The sequence below is a fragment of the Ictidomys tridecemlineatus genome, chromosome 3, assembly GCF_052094955.1.
Source record: "Ictidomys tridecemlineatus isolate mIctTri1 chromosome 3, mIctTri1.hap1, whole genome shotgun sequence".
NCBI lineage: Eukaryota > Metazoa > Chordata > Mammalia > Rodentia > Sciuridae > Ictidomys > Ictidomys tridecemlineatus.
Window position 1 is genome coordinate 52,072,879 of NC_135479.1, and position 18,767 is coordinate 52,091,645.

General features: G+C 42.7%; 1 protein-coding gene across 7 annotated transcripts in view; it reads left to right on the top strand.

Annotated features, from left to right (window-relative positions):
- Positions 1–18,767, top strand: part of Dnah2 (dynein axonemal heavy chain 2) — a 109,514-nt gene that overhangs the window by 52,015 nt on the left and 38,732 nt on the right. For all 7 annotated transcript variants that reach the window (XR_005726477.2, XR_005726476.2, XR_005726475.2 and 4 more), the window contains exons 33-51: positions 95–220; positions 533–643; positions 976–1,164; positions 1,939–2,042; positions 2,138–2,327; positions 3,048–3,228; positions 3,993–4,120; positions 4,464–4,616; positions 4,894–5,019; positions 12,335–12,553; positions 12,731–12,848; positions 13,067–13,203; positions 13,808–13,945; positions 14,037–14,195; positions 16,169–16,321; positions 16,525–16,616; positions 16,947–17,145; positions 17,292–17,516; positions 18,596–18,700. Coding sequence is in view for 4 of the 7 variants with exons in the window: in XM_078042819.1 (XP_077898945.1) it covers positions 95–220; positions 533–643; positions 976–1,164; positions 1,939–2,042; positions 2,138–2,327; positions 3,048–3,228; positions 3,993–4,120; positions 4,464–4,616; positions 4,894–5,019; positions 12,335–12,553; positions 12,731–12,848; positions 13,067–13,203; positions 13,808–13,945; positions 14,037–14,195; positions 16,169–16,321; positions 16,525–16,616; positions 16,947–17,145; positions 17,292–17,516; positions 18,596–18,700 (2,853 nt within the window). In the remaining 3 variants the exon portion in view is untranslated. The remainder of the gene's footprint in view (positions 1–94; positions 221–532; positions 644–975; positions 1,165–1,938; positions 2,043–2,137; positions 2,328–3,047; positions 3,229–3,992; positions 4,121–4,463; positions 4,617–4,893; positions 5,020–12,334; positions 12,554–12,730; positions 12,849–13,066; positions 13,204–13,807; positions 13,946–14,036; positions 14,196–16,168; positions 16,322–16,524; positions 16,617–16,946; positions 17,146–17,291; positions 17,517–18,595; positions 18,701–18,767) is intronic.

An 18,767-nucleotide genomic window follows, 5' to 3' on the forward strand; every position in this document is an offset into this window, starting at 1 on the left:
AGCCCTGGAGTGCTATTTCCCAGGTACCTTCCCTTTGGGGAGTCTTGCCTCTGACCCTGAGGCCACACCATCCTGTTCTTTCACCTCTCCCCAGTCTTGGCTTGGTGATGTGGAACGCACCATGAGGGTGACCCTGCGTGATCTTCTCCGGAACTGCCGCATGGCCCTCAGGAAGTTCCTCAATAAAAGGGACAAATGGGTGAAGGAATGGGCTGGACAGGTAAGCTGTTTTCAACAAAAATGGGAAATAAGAAGATGGAGGTCACCAGCAAGTAGATAAACAGATTCTAGAGATGCACAAAACAAAGAAAGGTTTCTTGCCCCACTTTGTGGGCTGTGGGTGGGTATACTACATGCTGGACCTATAGTTCCTGACCTGAGGCACATACATGCTCCATCCTTTAGAGCAGAATAGGCACAATGAGAACCTGGTTCAGGAAGCCTCTACTCCACGAAGAGGCTGGAACTCAGGAGCTGTGTTGTGTGGGTGGCCAAGAGCAGGGCCTTAGAATTGGCTTCCGCGCCTGCTCAGATGGTGATCACCGCCAGTCAGATCCAGTGGACAGCAGATGTCACCAAGTGCCTGTTGACAGCTAAGGATCGGGGAGATAAGAAAATCCTCAAGGTCATGAAGAAGAAACAGGTAGGAAGCTCTTTAAGTATGGGATAGGCCTGGAGTAGGAATTTCTGGGAGGGAGGTGATTAGCTAGAGAGAAAATTAGACAAAAAGAAGGAGGAGGAGGAGGAGGAAGGGGAGGAGGAGGAGGGGGAGGAGCAGCTGGTGCAAAAGGGCTAGAATGAGGGTACTTTTGACAGAATTCCAGTGAGGAGAGTTTGGTGTGGAGCAGAATTTGATTTTCCCATGTGGCTGTGTGGATGGGATCAGCTTTGGGGTTGAAGTGTTCAATTGGGATAAGTGCATTTTGGCTTGGGAGCCTTGCTGTGTCTGTTCTGCCCTGCTGCCTCATTCCACAGGTGTCAATACTAAATAAATATTCAGAAGCCATCAGGGGGAACTTGACCAAGATCATGCGGCTTAAAATCGTGGCTCTGGTGACGATAGAAGTTCATGCCCGGGATGTATTAGAGAAGCTTTATAAAAGTGGCCTTATGGATGTCAATGCCTTTGACTGGCTCAGCCAACTTCGATTCTACTGGGAGAAGGTATCCTACTCTCTTACCCTAAAACTGATCTTATTCCCAGAATTAAAATCATGTTTCCTAAATGCAATAACAATCTAACCCAACCCTTAGCCCTCTCATAATACCCTACTTCAGTTCTTAATAGTGTTTCACCTCTTAATTCAGGAGGGGTAAATAATTGTTCTAGGCAGTGCTCACAACAGGCATTGCTTGATTGGGACTTAGCTGCTGCCATGGATCAGGGTGGACATGCAATCTGAAGCCCATTTTCCATGTTGATAATAAACCATTCCCTCCTACACTAGGCATGGTGGCGCACACCTGTAATCCCAGCAAGTTGGGAGGCTGAGGCAAGAATTCAAAGCCAGCTTCAGCCACTTAGCAAGGCCTTGAGCAACTTAGTAAGACCTTGTCTCAAATTAAAAACAAAAACAAAACAGAAGGGCTGGGGATGTGGCTCAAGCGGTAGCGCGCTCGCCTGGCATGCGTGCGGCCCGGGTTCGGTCCTCAGCACCACATACAAACAAAGATGTTATGTCTGCTGAAAACTAAAAAATAAATATTAAAATTCTCTCTCTCTCTCTAAAAAAAAAAAAACATAAAAAGGGCTGGGAATGTGGCTCAGTTGTTAAACACCTTTGGGTTCAATCCCTAGTAGTAGTAGTAATAATAACAATAATAAACCATTCCCTCCTTCTAGCTCTAAAGTGGAAATCCTAATCTATTTGCAACCCCCTTCCCTCTTGGATCCATTACCACAGACAATTTCCATCTTGTTCTCACCTCTTTCCCCAGGAGCTTGATGATTGTATGATCCGCCAGACCAACACACAGTTTCAATATGGTTATGAGTACCTGGGTAACTCTGGCCGGCTGGTCATCACCCCTCTGACAGACAGGTCTGCTCTCAGGGAGGAAGGAGGTGGTTGGGGTTGGGGTGTGGAGTTGAGAGAGACTTTTAGGAGTCTTACCAAGTCCTGTCCTCAATTCCCAGGTGTTACATGACACTGACCACGGCATTGCACCTACATCGAGGGGGCTCCCCTAAAGGCCCAGCAGGAACTGGGAAGACAGAGACTGTCAAGGACCTGGGAAAGGCTCTTGGCTATTATGTCATTGTGGTCAACTGCTCGGAGGGCCTGGATTATAAATCCATGGGCCGAATGTACTCAGGCCTGGCCCAGGTCAGCATCCTGATTAACCTGTCCCTTCCACATCTTTTAGTATCAGAAAATCAACTGAAATCCAATTCTGGTTCAGTGTTTCATAGCTTCCATCATTGTGTAACCTGAGATAATTCTAAAAATTTGAGAAGCCCTTGTATCTCCCTGAATTTCATGTTGCTTGTTTACAAAATCAAGATTATATAAAGATTAAACAAGATCATACACAAATAGCTGGGTGTGGTGGTGCATGCCTATAATCCCAGTGGCTCAAGAGGCTGAGGCAGAAGGATTGTGAGTTCAAAGCCAGCCTCAGCAACAGTGAGGTGCTAAGCAACTGAGACCTTGTCTCTAAATAAAATACAAAATAGGACTGGGGATGTGGTTCAGTGGTTGAGTGTCCTTGAGTTCTAGCCTTGGTACCCCCCCTCCAATCCTTCCCCACTTTCCCTACTCCCTGCCAAAAAAAAAAAAAAATCATACACAGAAACTGTCTGGCACACAGTAGAACTCAGTACACACAAATTCCCTGCCCCAGTCTCTTTGCAACCCAGCCTGTCCTTTTGGATGGAAATCTCTGTCCAGAAGCCATGATAGTGCTACTCTGGTGCCCTGTGGCATCTCCAATTTTGGAGCCACCTCATCTACTGAACATTTTAAGGAAGAGTATGGTAGCTGTGCTTTCTAGTATCTTGGGGAAATTTTCTTGCTCCCAGTGACTTTGCCTTTCTCCCTCTATAGTCCGGAGCCTGGGGCTGCTTTGATGAGTTTAACCGCATCAACATCGAGGTACTGTCTGTGGTGGCCCAGCAGATCCTGTCCATCCTAACTGCTTTGGCTGCTAACCTCACTCGTTTCCATTTTGAAGGCTTTGAAATAAATCTAGTGTGGTCTTGTGGAATCTTTATTACCATGAATCCTGGTAGGTATAAGGGAGTGGATAGGACTTCTGGGAATGTGACTGGAGAGCTGTGGTTGTCCAGGGCAAATAATTGCACCTCCTGTTTCCCCCTTCCAAGGGAAAATCTGGCTAAAGATAACAGAGAGTGAAACTGGGGATGCAGCTTGGTGCTAGAGTGCTTGCCAGGCTAAAGGCTACAAAGGGCAAGAGAAAGATATACATGCAGTTTTCTAGAAGGAGGAATACAGTCTCTCTAAAGGGATCAATAACCACTTATGTGTCTATATGTAACCTTAGTCTTAGCTATCCTCTCCTATTGGGCTAACTCCCAGGGTTCTGGTCTACCAGCTGTCCCTTGTGTAGGAAGCAGAATCTCCTAAAGTGCTCGGCCTGGAGTCTCTCATTACTATCCCATAGCTCTAGGGGAAGGTGTAGGAGAGAACAGGCATAGAAAGAGTTGAGGTCCTGAGAAGAATGAAAGAAACAGCTGTGATTTCTATCAGGATTGATGTTGAACTATGTAGAACTTGGAGAGATGGGAAATAAGCAGCCCTGTAATTTCAATTTGAAACAGGCCCATGCAGGAAGTAAGGAAAGGACAGAGAGGAAAGAAGGTCAAAGTTCAATGGGAAGATTCAGGGCTGTAATCTTAGAGTTGGACTTGGAGAGAAAGTTAAGGATAGAGCTAGGGTTGGGCAAAATGGAATTGATAGGGAAGTAGGTTTTGGGAAGCAAGTCAAAATAAGGAAATGCAGGGATTCAAAATAAATGGAGTTGTTTTCCAGGTTATGCTGGTCGCACAGAGCTTCCTGAAAATCTTAAGTCCATGTTTCGTCCAATTGCCATGGTGGTGCCTGATTCTGTACTTATTGCAGAAATCATTCTTTTTGGAGAGGGCTTTGGAAACTGCAAGGTATCTCTAGAATCCCTTTATTCCAGTTATTTTACTTCCCTTCTATAATTATTCCCTGAACAGAGGAACCCCCTGAAGGTCTCACAATCAACTTATCCTACAAGGAACTAGACCATTAACAGTAGGATGAAGGCAGAAGAATTCAGAGGAGGGAGGTCTGCCTTCCACCATGTCACTAACTAATAATAGGACAGTTCACCAGATCTTCCCATCAGAATTGTCCACAGAGCACCTCCCAGGTGCTTCAAGTCCTTGATCCACCTTCTGGTATCTGTAACTATCCCTAGATGAAGAGGGGGGTTTGTGGGGAGATGGGTTGTTTCCTCCTCCGTTTGGTTCTCAGGTCCTGGCCAAGAAGGTGTACACGCTCTACTCACTGGCTGTGCAGCAGCTCTCCAGACAGGACCACTATGACTTTGGCCTCCGGGCCCTCACCTCCCTCCTACGCTATGCTGGCAAGAAGCGTCGCCTACGGCCAGAAATGACTGATGAAGAGGTACATCAAGGACATGGCCCTTGGACCTTAACTTCTATTGCCATTGGTCCTGTGTGCCTTCATTAATGTTTTTCAGACCCTTTCTTGCCCCTGATTGAGATTCCCACCCTCATGCCTTAAACCCTGTGTTGCTCGAGTTTTACCTGTTGTGTTGCTAAGGACTCACTCTGGTGTATCCATTGTTTTTAGTGTCCACCCCTGAGCCCTTTGGAGAAAGGCTTCATAAGAACCTAGGAACTCTCTCCTCATGGCTGAGTCTCTGTCTTTTCCCATCCAGGTTCTGCTGCTCTCAATGAGAGATATGAATATTGCCAAGCTTACATCAGTTGATGTTCCACTGTTCAATGCTATTGTGCAAGATCTTTTCCCCAACATTGAACTGCCAGTCATTGACTATGGCAAGGTATGTATGCCTTAACACTCTCCTAGCTTCATATGTGAATCTTGGAAACAGGGAACCTGGCTTCCAGGCCTTGTTCTGCCTTTTATTAGCTGTGACTTTGAGAAAGATAGTGGACCTCTCCTTAGGTTTTTTTATGTATGATATGATATGCATATTCTCCTCTCTGACTACAGCTCCCTACCCCCTGATTTACCCATTCAGGTTACTTCCATGACACACTTCTTTGATTTCATTGAAAACTTGAATCCATTGGCCTTTTCACTTTCTCAATATCCACTAGCCCTCCCCTGTCTCTCCATATCTCTTCATCTGGGGATTTTGAGGAGTAACTGTGGAGAGCTGTTTGATATGAGGGAAACATGAAGTGGAGGAAATAAAAAGGACTTTTAGAAAGGATAGAAACTTTCTTCTGGGACTGGGGATGTGGCTCAAGCAGTAGTGTGCTAGCCTGGCATGCATGCGGCCCAGGTTCGATCCCCAGCACCACATATAAACAAAGATGTTGTGTCCGCAGAAACCTAAAAAAATAAATAAATATTAAAAAAAAGAAACTTCTCCAATGTTACAATAGTCTAGCTACCCTGAATGGTCCTTCCAGTTGAAACCACTGAAATGCTGAATAAAAACAGAAAAAAACACCCTTTTTTAAAATGTATTGTTTAACTGGCAAAAATTTCAGGGGGTCATGTGTTGGGGGGAGGGTAAAGGCAAGAACCCTGGGAGGGATGTAAATGAGTTCCCAAAGATGACTTTTCCCTGGAAATTTCTGTGAAATCTAAAGCACTGGGGATAGGAGATAAAGCAGCCCAAGTTTGGAAGTATAACAAAAGCCTAGTGCTGCATAAACCTCAGGCCACAAAGAATAATACTCCAATAAATGGAAAAATGAGACAACCATCATTTAGAAAAGATGTATATGGAAAAGAAACTTGCCTGTTTGAGCTCTGATGATGGAAGGAAGGGGCAAAAATCTCCTTTGATATATCTTAGCCACAAGATAATCCCTCACATGGTTTATGGTCATAATTTATTTGACTGTATGCCAAAAAAATTCAAATTTTGTTTTGTTTTGTTTTGGTACTAGGGATTGAACCTAGGGGCACTTTACACTGAACTACATCCCCAGTCCTTTTTATTTTGAGATAACATCTCAACAGATTGCTGAGGTGAGCCTTAAACTTGTGATCCTCTTGTTCAACCTTCTGAGTAACTGAGATTATAGGGGTGTTCCACTGTACCCCACTCAAGCTTGAATTTTTAATTTTAAGTAGTTCTAGGTTGTTGGTGCCCCCAGGTGACTGGCAAAAGTAAAAGCAAATTGTTTCTGGAGGAATGAAACATTAACTTAGGCCTAAAGGAATCCACACTGATAAAAGCCCAAGAAAATGAGCAACTTGTGGTCAAAAATCACAAAACACATAAAGCAAATACCATAAATGGAAGCTTGAAAAACCAGATCCATGAAGACTTCAGGTATTGAAACAAAAAGATACAGAATTTTTTTTCTTTAAGAGAGAGTGAGAGAGGAGAGAGAGAGAATTTTTAATATTTATTTTTTAGTTCTCGGCGGACACAACATCTTTGTTGGTATGTGGTGCTGAGGATCGAACCCCGGGCTGCACGCGTGCCAGGCGAGCACGCTACCACTTGAGCCACATCCCCAGCCCATTTTTTAAAAAATCTGTGTTTAATGTTTAAAGAAATAAAAGAGAAGCTTGAAACTATGAACCAGGAACAAGAGACTTGTAAACAAGTAGATTTGAAAAAAAAAAAACCAATAGTATTTCTAGAAATGAAAAATAAGATTATTAGAGGGGCTGGGGATGTGGCTCAAGCGGTAGCCCGCTCGCCTGGCATGCGTGCGGCCCGGGTTCGATCCTCAGCACCACATACCAACAAAGATGTTGTGTCCACTGAGAACTAAAAAATAAATATTAAAAAAAAATTCTTTTTTTCTCTGTCTCTCTGTCTCTCTCTCTCCTCTCTCACTCTCTCTTTAAAAAAAAAAAAAAAAAGATTATTAGAGAAGCAGCACAAAAAATCACGATAGAAAGATAGGACTTCCAGAGCTGGGGCTGTGGCTCAGGGGTAGAGTGCTTGCCTAGCATATGTGAGGCCCTGGGTTTGATCCCCAGCACCACATAAAACTAAATAAACAAAATAAAGATATTAAAAAAATAAAGGACTTACAGGTAATGAAAGTAGATTAAAACACACTACAGCTACACTAAAGAAGTTTGTAAGTCATACACATAAAGGGATGGGGAGAATGAGAGAGGAGATAACAACCAAATGTCAGATGTAGGAAACAAATGGGTAAATTGTGGCTTCTCTTAGCAAGCCTGAGAAAACTGGGGAAAATTGAAAGGCAATCTTCAGAAGGCTCAGCAGTTGTGAAATTAGGTGTCTCTGTAGGTTGGGAGTTGGCTGAGATGGGAGGATCACTTGAGTTGTTAAAGCCTAGCCTGGGCAATATGGCCAGACCCTTTCTAAAACCAATAAAAAAGCAATAAGCAAACAAGCAGAAACTACCATTAATATTCTCAGAGAGTGAAATGCTAGTGAAATGTTATTTAAAGGGCACTATTCCATGAGATGGACATCATTACCCTAGGTACATGTTTGACTGCACATATGGTACAATGCTGCATCATGTACAGCCAGAGAAATTAAACATTGTGCTGCAGTTGTGTACAATGAGTCAAAATGCATTCTGCTGTCATTTATACCTAATTAAAATTAATAATAATAATAATAAAAAACCCTAAAAGGCACTATTCCAGAGAATAGAGCAGAGAAAGGGGAAGGAGAGAAGATTCAAAAGCAAATCTAGGAAAGACTGTCCAAATAAAGGGTTACAAAAATAAGAGCAAAGGAAATATTGGGGGTGAGATAATAATGAAATAATTCAAGAAGACTCTCAAGAGCTGAAGGATAGAAATTTACAAAATGAAAATGTCCATAAGTGTGTGACATAATGAACAAGAATACATCCTTATGAAAGCCCATTAATATGAAATTTCAAAACACTAGGACAAGTACAGCTTCCAAAGAGGACAAAAAAAAACAAACAAACAAACAAAAAAAACTATATTCCAAAGGTAAAAAAACAGAAGGCTAGGCCTGGTATGGTAGCACACACCTATAAGTTTGAGGCTAGTTTCAGTAATTTAGTGAGGCCCTAAGCAACATAGAGAGACCCTGTCTCAAAAAATAAAAAGGGTTGGGGATGTGGCTCAGTGGTAAAGCACCTTAAGGTGCAATCCCCAGTCCTAAATAAATAAATAAATAATCAGAATGCTAGACTTCTCAATAGCAATATTAAACTTATAAACAATCAATGGCACAAATCTTCAAAATTATGGAGAAAAATTATTTCCAGCCAGGTGTGGTGGCGCACACTTGTAAACCCAGAGGCTTGGGAGGCTAAGCCAGGAGGATTGAAAGTTCAAAGCTAGCCTCAGGAATTTAGGAGGCCCTCAGTGAGGCCCTGTCTCCAAAAAAAAAAAAAAAAAAAATATATATATATATATATATATGTATATGTAAAGTCCTTCTGGGTTCAAAATATATATATATATATATATATATGTAAAGTCCTTCTGGGTTCAATCCCTATACCAAAAAAAAAAAAAAAAAAAAAGAGCAAGAAAATGATTCCCCACCTTAAATTCTGTATCTACCCAACCTGTCAGGTATGAGGCAAGATTAGAAACATTTTGAGACATGCTGACTCTCAAAACAACAACAAAGGAAACAAAGAAGATATCCCCTCTGATATCTCCTTTCTCAGGCAGCTACTAGGGAACGTGCTGTGCTAAAATGCAGAAGTACACCATGGAAGGAGAAATAGAGCAAAGGAGAAACAGAAGATTCAGTGCAAGAGAGGCTGAAGTGATGCTGGCCATGGTGGTGAATGGAGATCACAGGTAGCAGCATGCACAGGGCAGAGAGAGAAACCAATACAGAGTGGAGCAAATCTAAAGGAGAGATTCTTCAAAAAGAAAAAATTGAGCCAGGCACAGTGGCATACAACTATAATCCCAGTGACTTGGGAGGCTAAGACATGAGAATCATGTTTGAGGCCAGCCTAGGCAATCTAGTGAGACTCTGTCTCCAAAATTTAAAAAGGTGAAGAATATAACTCAGACCCAGAATGTCCCTGGGTTCAATATCAAGTGCCACCAAAAATAATAATAATAATAATAATAATAATAATAATAATAATAATAATACCTGACGTGCCAAATAATTTTTTTTTTTTTGGTACTGGGAATTGAACTCAGGGGCACTTGTCCATTAGCCACATCCCCAGCCCTATTTTGTATTTTATTTAGAGACAGGGTCTCACTTAGCACCTCACTTTTTGATGAGGCTGGCTTTGAACTCGCAATCCTCCTGTCTCAGCATTCCAAGCCGCTGGGTTTACAAGTTGCTACCATACCTGGCAACAAATAATTTTGAGAAATTTAGTCAGTTGGCCCAAATTTGGAGCTGAGGTAGAGAAGTGTATTAAAAACCAAGCAAATGAAAAACATAGCAACTATTAGCCCCTACTGGGAGAAAAATTTGTATAAGAAAGGAAAAGTTAATCACACCTTGAGTGGTACACATTGTTACAACAATACTTGATACTGTTTACAAGAGGGATACCTAAAATTTAAGGACAAAGGGTTAAAAGTAAAAATAAAATAGAAAAAGATGTAAATACTAATCAAAAGAAAGCTAGGCTAGGTATCAGACAGCAGAGACTTTAAGGCAAAAAACATTACTGGAAATAGAGGGTCCCTACATAATCACAAAAGGTACAATTCACCAGGAAGACATGGCAATTCTAATTTGAATGCACCTAATAAAATAGACTCAAAACAAGTTGCAGAATTACAAGAAGAAATAAACAAATCTATCATCATAGTGGATTTCGTAACATCTTAGTAACTCATAGGTCAAACAGACTGAAAATAATTTAGGTCATAGAAGATTTGAACAATTAACAATCTTGATTTAATTTATATCTATATAAATTTCACTTACTAATTGAAGAATAGTCTTTTTTTTCAAGCATACATAGAATATTAGGCCAAATGTCATAAATCTGCCTCAAATATTTTATTTTTTTTATTTTTTAATTTTTTTTAAAGATTTTTTTCCCTTATCCTTGGGAGGGAAAGTCTTTTTTTTTTAATTTTTAATATTTATTTTTTAGTTCTCGGCGGACACAACATCTTTGTTGGTACGTGGTGCTGAGGATCAAACCCGGGCCGCACGCATGCCAGGCGAGCGGGCTACCGCTTGAGCCACATCCCCAGCCCAACCTCAAATATTTTAAAGGAATTTATTCAGGCCATATTTTCTGATCACAATAGCAACTCTAAATACTAGGCAAAGCAGACTTTAATGAGAAAAGCAGTATTAAAGGTAAAGGGGAGCTAGGTATGGTGGCATGCACCTGTAATACCAGCAATCCAGAGGTTGAGGTAGGAGGATGGCAAGTTGAAGGCCAACTTGGGCAACTTAGTGAGATCCTGTCTCAAAGTAAAATGGAGGGCTGGGGTTGTGGCTCAGCGGTAGAGCGCTCACCTAGCATGTGCGAGGCCCTGGGTTGGATCCTCAGCACCACATAATGATAAATAAATAAAAGTATTGTTTTCAACTACAACTAAAAAAATAAATATTTAAAAAATAAAATAAAATGGAGAGGGCAGGAGATGTAGCTTAGTGGTAGAGCACCGCTAGGTATAATCCTGTCACAAAACGTAAAGGGGAACATTGCATAATGGTAAAAGGACCAATACACAAAAAGATATAACAGTGATACATTTGTATACCCTTAAATATAGCTACACAATTCATAAAACAAAACTGACAGAGCTAAAAGGAGAAATAGATAAATTCATAACCCTTGTGGAAGATCTGGTCATATTCATTTTAGAAATTGATAAAACAGAATTGATAAATTGATAAAAAATTCCACAAAGATATAAATTTGAATGCTTTTTAACAGATTTTGACCTGAAACACATAGAACATTGTATCTAACAATTGCAGATACACATTCTTCTCAAGTATACATGAAAAGTTGGCCATAATTACCATATGCTGGTTTATTAAAGCATAAGTCTCATAAATTTCAAATGTTTGAAAATATACAGAGGATGATCTGTATATAAATTAAATTAGAAATCAGTAATAGAATAGAAAAGGCCCAAATATTTGGAAATTAGGTAATACAATCCAAAATAACTCCTGGGTCAAAGAAGGAATTAGAGAATAAGTGAATAAATAGAAAATATATCATTACACTTTCAGTATAGCACTAAACACACACACATATAAATATACCAATAAAACTAATTCTCAGATAGTTGAAGGAAGTACTGTTAGTGAGACCTGTTAGTGATCTTTAAGATTTATAAATAAAGCTGGGTGCAGTGGCATATACCGATAATCCCAGCAACTTGGGAGGCTGAGGTAGGAGGATCGCAAGTCTGAGGCAAGTATCAGCAACATAGTAAGGCTCTAAGCAACTTAGCAAGATCCTGTCTCAAAATAAAAGTAAAAAGTTTTTAAAGGGCTGGGGATGTGGCTCAGTGGTAAAGCACCCCTAGGTTCAAATCCAGCACACACACACACACAAAGAAATCTAAGTAAAGATCATGCACCTATTTGAAATCAGTTGGTTGCATGAACTGTGTTTAACAGTGTTATGCTATTCTGGGACTGATCCATATGGGTCACAGTTCTATAAGCATTACTTCTTAACTTAGGTTTTTAAAATAAATCAGGGCCGGGATGTAGCTCCATGGTAGAGTGCTTTCCCAGCATGCACAAGGCCTTTGGTTTATTCCTCAGCACCGGAAAACTAACAAACAAAAGCTGATTAAGGTTTCCCACCATGCTGTGAGCTCTGCTGTAAGTTAAACTCTATTTTGTTTCCGGCCATATCCCTAGCACCCAGCACAGTGCTCAGCACATACTGTAGAGACTTACTAAATATGTGTTGAATTATAATAGAAAAAATGTGTAGAGCTATGTGTCAGACATTGTGCATGCGCGGAAACTGAGGTTCAGAGAAGTAAGTCACTCGGGATCACATAACTGAAAGCTGAGGAACCAGGCTGGCTGACTCCAGAGCCCAGTGTCTTTACTCTGAGACTGGCCGGCTTTTCAGTGAATGAACATGGTCAGAGTGCAAAGAACTCTAGTGCCACTTTTAATAGTTTGAACATATCCTCCCAGGAATTGAGGGAATTTGAAAGTCCGTTGGAGGCTCTGTCCTTTATTATTCCACTTCCTGTATTTTCCCTTCCCGCAGCTGCAAGAGGCTATTGAACAGGAGATTCGGGATATGGGCCTGCAGATCACGCCATTCACCCTCACTAAGGTTTTCCAGTTGTATGAAACCAAGAACTCCCGCCACTCCACCATGATTGTGGGTGGCACGGGCAGCGGCAAGACTACCTCCTGGCGAATCCTGCAGGCTTCCTTGTCCTCCCTGTGCCGTGCTGGAGAACCCAACTTCAACATTGTTAGAGTATGCATTTGGGACAGTTCACCTTGGGGGTGAGAAAGCTCAGGTATCAGGGAGGGCCACGCTGGGAGCCAGGGAGGCCTGGAAAGCGTGAGAGAGAGAAGGGGAGCTGGATGTAAAGGGGGATCTTGAGAGTTTTGTCTACCAGCAGCTCAAAAATCCTTTGTGTGTCACTTTCAGGAGTTCCCTTTGAACCCCAAGGCATTGTCCCTAGGAGAGCTGTATGGGGAATATGACCTCAGCACTAATGAGTGGACAGATGGCATCTTGTCCAGTGTCATGCGGGCAGCATGTGCAGGTATCCAAAGGATTGTGGGGTAGGGAGATCAGATGCCTGGATCTCCTAAAGGAGTGGGGAGTGTGGGGATAGGAGGTTCCACTGGGGGAGAGAAGTAGAGGGGGAATGTTGAAGAATAAGGAAGCACAAGGGCTTGGCTCTCAGAGGAGCCTGAGGGAGGTGGAAGAGCAAGGGGAGGAGGCTCCTGGGTCAGTCCTCATCATCCACCTGCTACTAAGACGAGAAACCTGATGAGAAGTGGATACTTTTCGACGGCCCTGTGGACACATTGTGGATTGAAAGCATGAACTCCGTCATGGATGACAACAAAGTGTTGACCCTCATTAATGGAGAGCGTATTGCAATGCCTGAGCAGGTAGGGGGATGTGGTCCTGCCTAGGCCCTGCCCAGGAGACAGTGGAGGGCATGAGGAGGGCGTGGGAGGAGACCAGAATCCTAAGAGAAGAGTGAATTCCATAGGGTATAGCTGGGGAGGAGGATGCCTGGATTCAGGGAAAGCTGTGATAAAGAAAAAAATGTTTTGCTTAGGCTCGGGGTGCAGGTCAGTGGTAGAATGTTGGTCTGGTGTGCCTAAGGCCTATCATGGAGGGTGGGAAGAATTTTACAGAAAGTAACTTTGTGTACAAAAGCAGTGTATAGACTTTGACCCTCCTTAGCCTATAAGGCATGTGTTTGTCATGCACCTCGGCTATAAGTTCATGGGCTACCATGCCCGCCCTTTCCCACAATGCAAGCCAGAGTGATTTTTCCTAAGGATAACCTGGAATAACCTCTAATTTTTTTTTTTTTTACAAAAACGAATCACTTATGAACCTCAGGTCTTTATTCTTCTTGCCATATTTTAGTAGAGACACATTTTGGGACATCAGGGTTCTGGGATATTGGTTTTTTTTTTTTTTTTACTACAAATGGGGAGTCAGAGGAAAATGGGGTTCTGACCAAAATATATATACCCTTAGGTGTCTCTCCTGTTTGAAGTGGAGAACTTGGCAGTGGCCTCTCCAGCAACTGTCTCTCGCTGTGGGATGGTCTACACTGACTATGTTGACCTGGGCTGGAAGCCCTATGTTCAGTCATGGCTAGAGAAGAGGCCAAAGGTATAAGGGAACTGAGGAGAGAGGAAGTGACCAGGGCAGCCTACCAGACATAAGAGCAAATAAATAAAATTCCCTTCTTATTCACCTCCAGACTGAGGTAGAGCCACTTCAACGCATGTTTGAAAAGTTCATCAACAAGATACTGGCCTTTAAGAAGGATAATTGCAATGAGCTGGTGCCTGTGCCGGAGTACAGTGGCATCATTTCCCTCTGCAAGCTGTACTCAGCCCTGACCGCATCAGAGAATGGGGTAAGGGGTGGACCCAGGCCAGGGCAGGGGCAGGAGAAAGGGCTCACAATCTCATGGGGATAGCTTCAGTTTGAGCACCAGGCTTGAGTGGAACAGAGACTCCAAGGGGAGGCCTCAGGGATGACTGTGGAGGAAGGGGGGCTGTTTGTGTGTGTGTGTGTGTGTGTGTGTGTGTACATGGTGACCTGGAAGCTCAGATTAGAGATTCTAAATTGCATATAGCAAGCGCTGAGGATGCAGATCAATGGCAGAACATGCATAAGGCTTTGGGTTTCATCTCAAGCAACACACTTGAACAGTAAATTATAACACACAATGGGGTCTCACTGATATTTCTCACCAATATTCTGGGAGCTGAGGATAGTTCATTCAGCTTCTCATTTCTCCACCCTTTCAAGCTATGAATATATTAATTCTTGATACATGTGGGGCCCTGGGATACCATTTTGGCTAGAAGGAGCCCCCAGCTAAATCTGATAAGGGATGGGTTCTAGAACATTTCAGATGAATTGATATTTAAGGAAAATTTTGCCCAGTTTAGAATTTATGGAATAGTGACTAAAATTTGGTATTTTCTGTTGAGATTAAATTGCTACCTAGAAATGGTTCTTACTGTTTTTAAGGACATTGCCAGATAACTAAATATATTATGAACAACAATTAAGATCTGTAACAGTGTGAGTCATTCCTTGTGCAGTTAATACAGATTTAAAATATGTAGATGCACTTGCAAGGTAATGTGTGGGATAAAAACAAATCACATGGTGTTAATGGCATTCAGGTGTCAAGGAGAACTGCCTGGAGAGGGGCGGCTTCCTGGGGAGCTGAGGGGGATGACAACTGCATATTGGGGTCAAGCTGGAAGGATAGAATTAGGATTCTGGCTAAGCACAGCAGACTGCAGATTTTCAATATACTTTCCCACCCATATTTTGAGAGTAGGAGATTATTCTGAAACCAAATCCAGCATTCTGTATTTGGACAGCTGTAATTTTAAACATCTTCATTCAGAGCCTATTGTCAAGCCAGGCCCAATGGCACATGCCTGTAAACTTGGGAGCTCAAGAGGCTGAGGCAGGAAGGAAGATTGCAAGTTCCAGAGTAGTGAATTTAGCAAGATCCTGTCTCAAAACAAAAAATGAAAATTGCTGGGGAGGTAGCTCAGGTTCAATCCCCAGTGTCCCCAAATAAATAAATAAATAAATAAATCGGTTACATACAAATCCATTGTATCTACAGAAAATGCAGTATTTAAAAAATGGATTATATTGCTGGGCGTGGTGGCACATGCCTATAATTCCAGTGACTCAGGAGGCTGAGGCAGGAGGATCACGAGTTCAAAGCCAAGCCTCAGCAACTTAGTAAGGTGCTAAGCAACTCAGTTCAGTATGACCCTGTTTCTAAATAGAATACAAACAAAGGGCCAGGATGTGGCTCAGTGGTTAAGGGCCCCTGAGTTTAATCGCTGGTGCCAAAAAAAAGGGGGGGGGATTATGTTCTATACAATTTGCATGGTAAACCAACAATATGTTTTTGGGTTCTGTATTGCTATGTGTAGATTTATTTAATTGCTCTAACTGATATGTACTATTTCACAATAGAACCTTGTGTTTTATTTTTTCATTCCTTTCCTGGTGAATGTTTAGGGTATCTCCACATTTTTACAATTGCAGACAAGTCACCACACATAGCCCTGGGCCTGTCTGCTTGAACACCCATGAGTGCTTCTCCAGTGCAGGTCTGGTATGGCCAAATGACAGTTGTGTTGTTATGACTTGTCACAGAGGAAGCTCCAGGCAGCTGCAGGGAGCTTGAGATTTATCTGAAATGTTTCAGTAGTTGTAGATTAATACACACATTTGGAAGACAATATGTGGTTTTCCAACTAGAACCAGGAATGGAGAAAGGCTCTAGGCCTCCATGATGATCCCTCCGACTCTTACAGGAGTGTCCTCTAATCTTCTTCCACTCAGATGAACCTAGCTGATAGTGAATTCTATGCGACTATGGTAGAGATGACATTTGTGTTCAGTATGATCTGGTCTGTGTGTGCCTCTGTGGATGAGGAGGGCCGCAAAAAGATTGACAGTTACCTCCGGGAAGTTGAAGGCTCCTTTCCCAATAAGGTCAGTGCCCTCAAACCCAGCTGTCCTATTTGTCCCGTTTTTACCGAACCCACTGACATTTCTGATCCTCAGACTCTGCCTGATCTTCTGACGGTGGACCCAGCTCTATTTCCCTCAGCCCCTGAACATTCTGTGAGCCATGGCTCTGGGCTGGGGAGGGCTGGAGGAAAGCTTTGGTAACCAGACACCCATGCCCTCCTTAGGACACAGTGTATGAGTATTTTGTGAACCCCAAGACACGGAGTTGGACACCATTTGAAGATAAGCTCCCTAAGAGTTGGCGCTATGCTCCAAAGTAAGAGCATGGTCTGGGGGATGCAGAGGGACCCTAGGCTGCAGTTGGTGGGAGATGTTGCAAGAGTGATGGGGTCCAGAGGCAACAGTGAGCCATAGAAGGAGAGGTGTATGCCAGAGAGAGATGATTCTTGAGTAGAGGAAGCAGCATTTAGAGGACTTGGGACGGGGTCTTTAAGGAAGATGCCTCTCTCCAGGCTTCACAGGAGGCAGGATTAGTGACCAAGACCATGGTGACACTGGAGGAAGATAAACACTGGGGGGAATAATGGAATGGGAGCTGCAAAGAAGTGAATGATCCTTGAGACATAGTTCCCATTTCTTTGGCTAGCATCCCCTTCTATAAGATCATGGTGCCCACCGTTGATACTGTTCGTTACAATTACCTGGTAAGCACCTTGGTGGCCAACCAGAATCCTGTTCTGCTGGTGGGTCCTGTGGGGACCGGAAAGACCTCCATAGCCCAGAGCGTTCTGCAGTCCTTGCCTCCGAGCCAGTGGACAGTGCTCATTGTCAACATGTCTGCACAGGTGTGTTGGGGTTCCCAGGCCACCAGTTCCCTGAGCTCTCCCTGCCTTCTATCTTCCCCTGGGATCCAATTGCCTGGTTGACACTCCTCTCTGACCCCATATTTCTCCTGGAAGATTCAAGCACCCATTTTATGCCTTTCCACCAGACCACATCCAACAACGTGCAGAACATCATTGAGAGCAGGGTGGAAAAGCGAACCAAGGGTGTCTATGTGCCATTTGGGGGCAAAAGCTTGATCACTTTTATGGATGAGCTAAATATGCCAGCTAAGGACACTTTTGGGTCCCAGCCACCCCTGGAGCTGATTCGTCTCTGGATTGACTATGGCTTCTGGTATGATCGCTCCAAGCAGACCATCAAGTACATTCGAGTAAGTATCTGAGAAATTGTGCTCAGGTCTTTGTTCCCTCCTGTGATAGGCTCAGTCTCTACTCCTGGGACCCCAGGCTCTAATCCTCTAACCCTGTATTCCTTTTTACACAGGGGTACCCTGCATTTTCTCCCATGAAATTCTGAGCATATTGTTTGTTTCTCTTTCTTTAATCAATGGACAGTACCCGTTCAGTTCTGATTTGGGGGGTGCCCATCCACCTGGCACTCAGGGTTAAAAATCTGCCTAATAATATATTCATGTGTTTCTGAGAGTACCCACACATGCACATCCACATGTGTGTAAACATATACAGTTTAAAAACAAAAAAAAGATAAGATCTAAAAGACAAAATGAAAATGTTTTACTTATCTGAATTTTATAACTTGGGTACATTGATTTTAATGATGAAATAAAGGCAAATATGTTATTTTAATAATTCTAAAAGAAAATTTCCCCAACCTCTTCTTTCTCTGGATCTTTCCTGCCCACATTACTTCATGCTTCTCCCTCCTTACTCTGTCCCTGTCCCTCTTCCCTCAATTTCCTATCTTCTTCTCTACTCCTTTTTTATCCTCTCTATTCTATTTTTTCTTTTTGGATATTTAAATTTAAAAAGTTTTTTTTTGGGGGGAGTACCAAGGATTGAACTCAGGGGCACTCAATCACTGAGCCACATCCACAGCCCTATTTTATATTATATTTAAAGACAGGGTCTCACTGGGTTGCTTAGCGCCTTACCTTTGCTGAGGCTTGCTTTGAACTTTCGATCCTCCTGCCTCAGCCTCCTGAGCCGCTGGGATTACAGGCATGTGACACCATGCCCAGCTAAAAAGTTTTAATTGACACATATAATTATACATATTTATAGGATATAGTGTGACATTTCGATATTTATATTCAATGTGTAATGATCAGATCAGGGAAATTGGCATATCCATCACTTCAAACATTTATCATGTGCGTTGGGAACATTTAAAATCCTCTGTCCTAGTCTTTTGAAGCATCCTCCCTATTTCTGTGCCTCATCTCATCCTATCTTCCCCCTGTCTCTGCCCAATCTTGTCTTTGCTGTATAGGACATGTTCCTGATGGCTGCCATGGGCCCTCCTGGCGGTGGACGGACTGTCATCTCCCCAAGGCTTCAGAGTCGTTTCAACATTATCAACATGACCTTCCCCACAGTGAGGCGATAGTGGGGGCTGCCACGAGGGGGACTGTACAGTACAAAACTGTCCCTGTACTAGAGAA